A 10,199-nucleotide genomic window follows, 5' to 3' on the forward strand; every position below is an offset into this window, starting at 1 on the left:
TGAGTGATTGTGTGGGCCTATTGTCGCGAAATGAAAATAGAAATGGGTTGGATGATAAAGCGATATATTAAGCTATTTCTGGATTGGGAGGAGTGGGGCACTGTTGTAGACCAACAAGGACCCCATCACCACCACATGGCAAAAAGTCAGCCATCGGCGTTTATTGTGTGTGTGTGTGTTGGTGCTGATTGTTTGAGAGAGAGAACAAAGACATCAATACAATGGTTGATTATGAGGAGGAGGAGGAAGAAGAGAAAGAGAATGCCTTTTTTAAACAAACATGCATTATTGTTACCCCTGAACTGGGTTAAAGGAGCCCATCAAAAAGTGCGCGGTATACAAAGAAGCGCAGTGAGGTGTGTAGTATGTCTTTGAAACAGGCCCTGAGTAAAAAGTGACTAGTAAGCGATGAGATAATGGGCCAGGTTTTAGAAAAGAAACGGGGGATGAAAGGGAGGATGATCTTCCAGGGACGGGCCTTATTGGCGAGTGTTCAGGGGGTTAAAGATGATGAAGAAGAGTAACTACCTCCAGTGTCACCTGCGTTATTTTGGTCGTTTATTATCCTTTTTCTCACATTCCCTTCCTTTTTTCCCTCTTTTTTTTCCCTTCTTCTTTGTCATGTCCCCTCCTTCAGTTCCTTTATCAAACATCCTACAGCGATCGAGAATGGTGCTCACCAAACTCAACGCCAACAAGGAAACCAACACCAACTTACCACAACCCTCCACCAGTCGAAGCGCAATGACCACCACCACAACTCCCCATCCCCATGACGACAAGAACGATGAACGACCTGCATTACCTTCTCGGTCAACCACAACAGCCACGCCATCGACTCCCTTGTGCACCACCAACACTAAGCACCACAATTACAGCCATTCAGCACGTCTCATTTTCAAATTGGCCAACAACCATCTCTTTGGTCGACGAGGCTATCCAAAGGCACCCAGTTTGGCTATCACTTATTTACGACGAGCCGCCGCATTGGGTCACGCACAAGCTGAAGGTGTGCTTGGATTTTGCTACGAATTTGGACTCGGCATAGAAATGGATTTTGTACGATCCGAACAGCATTATTTGGATGCAGCTCGACAACAAGACGGCCTTGCAATGGCTCGTTTAGCCTTTTTACGTAAATACGGACGACCTCATGTGCGTATTGATCGAGCCGAAGCTGAGGAATGGGCTGAGCGAGTGCGACGTATCGCACCTAGTAATCCTGTTGCTTGGATTGTGGAAGGAGCCACTTTAGACAATGATGCGGCGTGTCAATATGCGCTTGGTGTTTGTTATCATGACGGCGTTGGCATGCCCAAAGATGAACATGCGGCTTTTCGTTGGTACAAGGCAAGTGCTGAACAAGGCAATCCACGTGGTCAAGGTATCCTTGGTTACTGCTATGGCGAAGGCTTTGGTGTTCCCAAGGATGATGCCGAAGCAATGCGTTGGTATCGCTTAGCAGCTGCTCAAGGTGAAACGGTGGCCATTTACAATGTCGGTTATTGTTATGAAGATGGCATTGGTGTAGCCAAGGATGTCCATGAAGCTGTAAAGTGGTATCGATTGTCGGCTGAACAAGGCAACGCATTTGCACAAAATTCACTTGGCTACTGCTACGAGGATGGCATTGGCGTCAAACAAGATTTACATCAAGCAGCCGTTTGGTACCAACGTTCGGCTGAACAAGGCTATCCATGGGCTGAATGCAACCTTGGTTACTGCTATCAAAACGGCATTGGTGTCCCCAAGGATGATACCCGTGGTGCTCATTGGTATCGCAAAGCGGCTATCCAAGGTCATGCAAGAGCACAACACAATCTTGGTTTTTGTTATCAAAACGGCATTGGTGTCGAACGCAGTGAACAAGAAGCCGTGAAATGGTATCGACGATCAGCTGAACGAGGCAACATTTTTGCATACCATTCGCTTGGCTATTGCTATCAAAACGGCATTGGTGTCACCGTCAATGAACAAGAAGCCGTGTTTTGGTATTACTTGTCAGCAGAGGAAAATCATGCACCAGCACAATTATCACTCGGCTATTGTTATCGTAACGGCATTGGTGTACCAAAGAATGAACGCGAAGCTGTGAAATGGTTCCGTCGATCGGCTGAACAAGGCAATGCATTGGCACAAAACTCGCTTGGATTCTGTTACGAAGAAGGACTCGGTGTCAAAAAGGATTGTTCTCGTGCTGTTTATTGGTATCACAAATCTGCACGTCAACGAAATCCTTGGGCACAATGCAATCTCGGCTTTTGTTATGCCAATGGTATCGGTGTCGACAAGGATGATCGTAAAGCTGTCTATTGGTATCAACATGCTGCTCAACAAAACCATGCACGTGCTCTCGATAAGTTGGGTGTCCATCTTCAAACGGGCGCAGGCATTGAACGTGATTTACCAGCTGCTTTTGAGATATTCAAGCGAGCAGCAGAACAAGATCATGTGGCTGCACAATATCATCTTGGCAATTGTTATGAAAAGGGTCTTGGATGCACAGTTGATCTACATCAGGCTGCTTTATGGTTTGAACGTGCTGCTATGGGTAAGTCCACTCTTCGCCATTGCTATATGAACAACAAAACAAATGACTCATATGATTTCTATTTATTAGCTGGATGTCGAAACTCCAATGAACGATTACGACGGTTATTATTCCGAGTTTGCATGTGGTCACCAGGCACATCACCTTTAACCATGAACGAAGACGATCTTATTTGTTCTGGATTCATTAGTGGACATAGTGCGCCGGCCGCATAATAGTCATAAAGTCCCTTCTTATTACATCTATTCATCTCTCTTTTTTGTTTACCCCCAGCACATAGCATCCGCCAGCATATCACTCTTCTTAGTACAAACACACACACACACACACACAATCACAATCACACTCACACTCACCTCACACACGCCAAAATTAACTAGCCTTTCATGTGCAACCGAGCTCCCTTCAAATACATCTTCTCTTTCCGTTTTCGTCTAAAATGAGCTTACCACTCTTCTTTCCCACTTTTTTCAAAGCATGATACAACATGATAATAATGATACTTATACCACTCCTTTGAGTACATGGTCATCAACAACAGACCCAACTACCACCACCACCGCCAACAAACCATTCTCTCCTCATTCTATTGAACCTATTCCTCGACTTTCTGTGAGCAGCAGCACCACCACAAGTTCAGCTGAAAGCACAATCTCGTCAACCAACAATGACGATCCTGAACAACCCCCTTCCAAACGACAACTCATTGCAGGCCATGTACGATCGTTGAGCATTGCCCTCTTTCGCTTCCTTTTAAAAAACAACAATTGGGCCCTTGTCGTCAATCTCTTGCACCATTTATGGGGCGCACGCAAACTGGTCATTAAGAAAGCACCTCAGGCACAACGACTAGGAGGCTCTGTTGCCAAGGACGCACTTCGTGTCATTGCTACCATGCACCTTGCTTTTGCCACCCTGACAGGCCTGGCTCTTAGACACAAACGAGTCTCCACAGACCGATCCACGTTATTAGTATTGGCTCTCGTTGCTCTTGGTCAAGCATGGACTTATACACGATCGTTTTGGCAATCAGGCACAACGCTGACAGTAAAGGCATTACGACGATCCGGTCTCCTCGATACCTTTGTTTTTGCCGTATCCAGTTTAGCTTTTTCAAAGACACTAAGACGATCAGGTCGTTTGTTTTAATCCCATCCATTCATTTTACTATAGCACTCTTTTGTATACCAAATATATCATTGAACTATTATAAAGCATGCTCCTATCTATGGATGAATACGTGTGGGTGGTAAAATGATAAAAAAGCAGGGTCTTGTGCTCACCATCATCCTCATTTTCATGTGCTTTTTCGGAGTGTGTTTGCTGCCATGCGCCCCTCTGCCCCTTCGGAGAATGGGTACAATTGCACACTTTGCATTGAAATTACACTCCCCACACCTTCCCAAATGCTTTTATACTTGTGGCATTGCACTCTACATGGACAAAGCTATACATAGACATCAAACAATGTACACTTTGAAGCGTGTTCTCTATATGGAAATTTTGTCGTCTATCATGTATCAAGCAGTTTCGCTGACATGATACGTGTGATATGCGAGACGTGGTGTAATAATACGAAAAGAATGCGAAAGGGGGATTCTTATAGCTCGGTAGTCAAATGAACCCAAAGATCAAATAAATGTATAATAATGTGCTCCTGTATCGTTCTGACCACGTCGTTCTGATAACCAGGCAACCACAAAATTAGAGGAAGAAAATGATAATCATCAAAAATTTATTTAGACGTCCCTTTTACTGGCAAGGGATCAGCCACAACAACAATGTCTCATTCTAATAAAGAGGATTGGCCATGTCGTAGTTGTAAAGAGATGAAGGGTGCCGCTAAGGGTCCGCAGGCTACCACTTCACTCCGACCAATCACTCACTTCTTCAACTTCAACTCCAAATTGCTCCACAACGATCCTCCCAAACAAGATGGCGTCTTCAATAATGGTATCCATGGCTACTCCGCTACACCATGATACTTCTTTCATCACCATACGACGACTTTCCAAACCAGGCAGGCCACCAGTACTTATACCACCACGCGCCGTGTCACTCCTCCCTCCTTAAGCCCTGCATGGTTTGGTATTGCTTGCATGTCTTGATCAATAAGCGTTTCGGCGAGCCACCCAAGCACGAAACTGCTGGTCTGCCTTCTGAATCATTACATCGGGGATCATACTCGTTCTTGCAACCCATGGAACCAGGTTGTCACCATGAACAGCACCCTTCAACCTCTGCTTGTTTGGACCATGTAAGTAATAAGTTCCACCAGCGTTCGCCTTAACAATAGTCATCGGGCCAATCCACTTGTCATCCAATTTCCCAGCAGGCCGTTGGTCACGCATAAGCACCATGTCACCAGCAATAAACCTTGGTCTTTCATGTACTTGTGCATCGTATCTCATCTTAGCCTTCCTTTGCTGTTCCTTGGTTCGCTCACGTGCTTCAATCCTTGCTTGATCAACCAAATGCTGGATCACCTTAATTCTACTTGCCACTTCCAAATGCAATTCTCCTTCAACAAAATCCTCTCGTGGAGCAGGCCAAATAGCGGGTGTCCTCAATTCATAACCGTACAAAAGCACCGCTGGACTATACTTCGTGGATTCATTCACCATTGTTCTTGCTGCCAATAAAGCCGAGGTCACATACTTGTCCCATTGATGGATATCCTCATGATCACGTGCAATCTTCGCCAATGCTGATGTGATAGTGCCATTCATCCTCTCACATAAACCGTTCACCTGTGGCCGATACGCTGTCGTAGTAATATGCCGGCAATCCATCTTCCTTAAAAACTCGCGCACATAACCCGAAGTGAAATTACTGCCACGATCTGTCAGGATATAGTTTGGCACGCCATAATTCACCACCACCTGCTCATAGAGAAAATCCGCCGTTGTGGTCTCCGTGATATCTGGCACTGCCTTAGCTACGGGCCAACGTGTAAGATAATCGATAGCCACCAAAATGTACCGATTTCCTTGGTTTGTAGGTTCCTTGCCAAAAGGTCCAATCGCATCGCAACCAATCATAAAGAATGGCCTCTCTGGAGTCTCGATGGGTCTTGCTTTTTCGGTTCGCACCACTCCTCTTCTTTGTCGGTATTGGCATGTCTCACAACTTTTCACCCAATCTCGTACTCGTTCAAAAAGTTGGTAGCCTTCATAGCGAAGTCGCAACCTCCTCCAAGTGTTGTTGATTCAAGATGACCCTCCTCGTGAACCCGCCTGATAACATCATCTGCATTACCCTCATGCAATACTTCCAATCCCCGACTGCCATCACGCTGCTTCTTAAACAATTTGCCATCTTCCGCCAAATACATTCGAGCTGTATTCCTTAGTTTCTTCTTGTAATCATGGTCGCAATCCAAAGGGAAGCGATTTTCAGTCAAAAGATAGTATAGTGCCAAATAACGTGGATAGTCCATTTTGAACGATCTTGCGGTAAAACGTGCTTGATACGATAACTTGATGTGATAACCTTGATACGATAACTTGATGTGATAACTTGATGTGATAGAACTTGATGTGATAACTTGATGTGATAAAACTTGATGTGATAACTTGATGTGATAAAACTTGATGTGAATGTGATGTGATACAATGATAGTGATACAACATGAAATGCCCAGACACACGTCATCGTGTTCTTCCATAACCCACACTCCCTTTTTTTTTGCTTTTGTCCTTTTGCTCTTTTTTTTGTATTCCTTTTTTTCACTGCCTTTTCACTTTTTTTTGATATACTTTTTTCACTGCCTTTTCAACTTTTTTTTGTATGCTTTTCTCTTTTGCCTTCAACGTTCTCATTCCTCTTCTCCGCCACTCCATTCCTTCCCAACCTCTTCCTCCAATTCCTCACCCTTCGTCGAAATCAACCGCGACAACGCGTCAGCTGGATTAGCTCTCCCAGGTCGATAACGCGCCACAAACTGATACTCCATCAAACTGGAAGCCCAACGAGTCAACTTGACGGATGGTCGTGATTGTTGGAACACAAAGGGTAACGCGGCATGATCGGTGTATAGTATAAAGCGACGACCACTCAAGAAGTGCCTGTAGTATTCGACAGCCCAAACCACAGCAAGTGCTTCCAAATGAGTAGCGGCATAGTTGTTCTCGGATCCACGCAACGACCTTGAAGCATACGCAATGACTCGTTCCTCCTTGGCGTCTCCAGTTGGTGATTGCGACAATACAGCACCCAACCCACGAGTAGATGCGTCAGTGGTTAGGATTTGGACTTGGTTACGATCAGGGTAAGCGAGAACAGGGGGTGAGATCAGAGCCTTCTTGAGAGCATCGAATGCTGATTGTTGTTCCTCATCCCATGTAAACGCTGTATCCTTCTTGAGGAGCTTTGTCAATGGCTTGGCTATTTGCGCATACCCCTTGATGTGCCTTCTGTAATATCCTGTTGTGCCCAGCCAAACCTTGACCTCCTTTGCAGACTTGGGCTCCGGCATGTTCAATATCTTCTCTGTGTTCCTTTGATTTGGCAGCAATCCTTCACTCGATATCACATGTCCCAAGTATTCCACTTGCTTACGCCCAAAGACACACTTCGACTTCTTCAACCTCAAATTGGCAGCTTGACATGCTTGAAACACCTTCGCCAAATGGACCCTGTGCTCTTCCAAACTCTTGCTGAATATGATAATGTCGTCTATGAAGACATAAACGAAGTCCTCAATGTATGGAGCCAAGATGTTCGTCACCGCACGTTGAAAGGTCTGAGGAGCAGAGCATAATCCAAATGGCATGGCTTCCCAAGTGTAAGTGCCCCACTTTGTTGTGAATCCTGATTTGGGTATTGAATCCCTTGCTAACGGTATCTGCCAATAGCCGGACGCAGCATCAAGTGTGGAAAAATAATGTGCACCGCCAACAGAATCCAATAACTCGTCGATGTTCGGTAATGGGAAGGCGTCTTTGATAGTAATGTCATTCAGCTTACGATAATCCACGCATAGTCGCAATGTGCCATCCTTCTTTTTGACGAAAAGGATTGGTGAAGTCCACTTGCCGTCCGATGGTTTTATAAGGCCAAGCTCCAACAATTTATCCAACTCGTCACGTAAGTGGTCTTGTTCTTCCCATGACAGCCGATACGGTGAGGTACGGATAGGCTTCTCAGTGGTGGTGGGGATGGTATGTTCGACACCATGAACACGACCAAGACCACTAACCTCCACAAAACAACAGGCATATGAATCTACCACCTCCTTGATCACCTGTGGCATGTCCAATTCACCTTCTCCATTGCTATCCAAGACTTCATCAACGTATCGGTTCAGCAGCTGCGTATCCTTTGTCGCCTCCTCCCTCCTTAGATCCAAAGTTCCACCTTTGTGATCACCATCCATGTCCAGCATGCTTGATGATTGGGAACCAGAAACGCTCACAGCCAACACAACATTGTCATGTTCGTTCTCGGATCTTGGATATCGGCCTTGCAATAATACGGTGCCTTTACCATGACCAGTGGGAATGTGTATCGTGCCTGTTTGATGGTCAACTCTCACGCCATATTGTCGATGCCATGAGGTGCCCAACAAACACACATCTCCCTTGACATCTTGTATGGTCATGTGTTCCGGTCGTAACTTGCCAGCTGCCCTTACAGGTACCGCCACAGAGACACCACCAGCAGGTAAGGCATTGTCACCAAACGCCTCGACCACCAATTGATCACCATTAGTCTTCAAGCCAACCTTCTCCGCAAGATTCTTACTGATCACCGAGACACCAGCACCCGAATCAAATACAGCTTGTACCAAATGACCATGAATAGTGATAGGAGCTTGTAATGGTGCGCTCTCTTTCATCTTATCCAGGTTATAAGGGTACTCATACTGTGTATCATCCGACTCGTAGCCAACATCGTCACCATCCACCATAGCAAAGTCATCCGAGCCAACTTCACTGCTATCAGACCTGAAAGTGCCTTCATCATCATCAGAGTAAGCCCATTCGTCTGAAGAGTCCGTCAAATCATGCTCATGAAGATCAACGTAGTTCACGGGTACACTTGTTGATGGTAGTTGCCTTTGAATGGAATCACCCACTCTCACTCCTCTTGGCTTACGACCATGCCAATGACGAATGCCATCTTGCACATCTTTGGCAGCATGCTTTGACAATGACAACCAATCAGCCATAGACAACCCCGCATCAACGTGCTTTAACCGCTCCCAAACATCTTTCTCAGGCAAGGTGACGACCAACTTGCGCACATGACGTTTCTTCTTTGGCTTCTTCTCTTCAGCTGGCACCTTCTGATCCACTTCCATCGCCTGTGTATGTTGTGCCGCCTGCACGTGACCATCACCAGAGACACCAAACGCACCATTCATTCCTTGATTGACATTGCCGCCATCATTCGCACCGCCACCATTCGCACCACCAGTATCCACACGACCCTTCTTCTTGGCAACTGCAGCAGCTGCCACAGCACTTCCATTTTCAGACACTTGTTGCCGGCCACGTTTTTGGGCATAAACCTTGACACCATGCAACAAATTCACACCAGCCTTGTGATCAGGAGGATTTACTTGTTCTTGGGTACCACCAACCTCCTTTAGTGGCACCCATTGGCTTTTCCCTGTTCCGATGCTTGAATGGGGTTTGGACATTGATCACGCTTATGCCCTTCTTCACCACAGCCCCAGCAACGCAACACACGAGATCTACGCACATCCACCATATTGATCTTGAGAGCTTGAATCTCGTTGGCCAAGGCACTGATTTGAGAAGATAAATTGCCACTTTGTACAGCATTGGCACTTGCACTTTCAGAAGGAGTAATATCGGATCCAGCATGACCTCTCACCACCGTAGACGATGACGCTCCAATAGTACTTGCACCAGCACGGCCATACTTATTTTGCACCACCTCCAACTTTCGAGCTTCTTGTACCACATCTTCGTACTTGCCCAATGCTGCACGTTGCTCCAATTCATACGAAATGCCTTCTCTCAATGCCTTCAACAAATGACGTATACGAATACTATCATCGCTGACATCCAGCAACTCAAAGTACTCTTTCAAATCATTGGCAACTTCATCCACGGTTTCACCAGTCATTTGCTTTCTACTTTCCACCTTGTTCCACCAAATGTGGTGCTTGTCCTTGCCAGCAAATCTTGTGCGAAACATCTCCTCAAATTGAGCCCATGTAGCAACCTTGTCTTCAACCATCTCCCACCACGATTCAGCAGCACCAGTAAGGTAAGATCCCGCCATCGTCAAACATTGTTGATCTCCCATAGGTACACCTTTACGAATGCGATTGATACGCTTCAACCACCGCAACGGATTCTCTTCATCGTCACCCTTGAAATGTTTTGGCTTGGCCAAGAACTTGCTCAATGATGCTTCCGGTTTAAAGGTAGGATAGCTCGTTACACCAGTGTCCTTGTCTTGAGGCATGATCACAAATAAAGATAATAAATTTAAGGGCTTGCAAACTTGTTAAAGTAATTGTTGTCTGCGCGGCTTCTCCACCAAAATGATACGTGTGATATGCGAGACGTGGTGTAATAATACGAAAAGAATGCGAAAGGGGGATTCTTATAGCTCGGTAGTCAAATGAACCCAAAGATCAAATAAATGTATAATAATGTGCTCCTGTATC

The 10,199-nt window shown here is 45.7% G+C and overlaps 4 protein-coding genes across 4 annotated transcripts; 2 read left to right on the forward strand and 2 right to left on the reverse strand.

Annotated features, from left to right (window-relative positions):
* Positions 1 to 621: 621 nt before the first annotated feature.
* O0I10_011869 (uncharacterized protein) lies at positions 622 to 2,766 on the forward strand (the record flags this gene model as incomplete). Its single annotated transcript, XM_058491830.1, has 2 exons — positions 622 to 2,551; positions 2,621 to 2,766. The coding sequence occupies 2 exons, from the start codon at positions 622 to 624 to the stop codon at positions 2,764 to 2,766; spliced, it is 2,076 nt and encodes a 691-aa protein (XP_058337387.1).
* Positions 2,767 to 3,028: 262 nt separating this feature from the next.
* Positions 3,029 to 3,700, forward strand: O0I10_011870 (uncharacterized protein; the record flags this gene model as incomplete). The annotated part of the gene is made up of 1 exon (XM_058491831.1): positions 3,029 to 3,700. The coding sequence occupies one exon, from the start codon at positions 3,029 to 3,031 to the stop codon at positions 3,698 to 3,700; it is 672 nt and encodes a 223-aa protein (XP_058337388.1).
* A 959-nt stretch (positions 3,701 to 4,659) lies between these two features.
* Positions 4,660 to 5,592, reverse strand: O0I10_011871 (uncharacterized protein; the record flags this gene model as incomplete). The annotated part of the gene is made up of 1 exon (XM_058491832.1): positions 4,660 to 5,592. One exon carries the CDS (start codon positions 5,590 to 5,592, stop codon positions 4,660 to 4,662), a length of 933 nt encoding a protein of 310 aa, XP_058337389.1.
* Positions 5,593 to 5,684: 92 nt separating this feature from the next.
* O0I10_011872 (uncharacterized protein) lies at positions 5,685 to 5,990 on the reverse strand (the record flags this gene model as incomplete). The annotated part of the gene is made up of 1 exon (XM_058491833.1): positions 5,685 to 5,990. One exon carries the CDS (start codon positions 5,988 to 5,990, stop codon positions 5,685 to 5,687), a length of 306 nt encoding a protein of 101 aa, XP_058337390.1.
* Between the last annotated feature and the right edge of the window lie 4,209 nt (positions 5,991 to 10,199).

This window comes from Lichtheimia ornata (assembly GCF_029851405.1).
Source record: "Lichtheimia ornata isolate CBS 291.66 chromosome Unknown scaffold00103, whole genome shotgun sequence".
In the NCBI taxonomy this organism is placed as follows: domain Eukaryota; kingdom Fungi; phylum Mucoromycota; class Mucoromycetes; order Mucorales; family Lichtheimiaceae; genus Lichtheimia; species Lichtheimia ornata.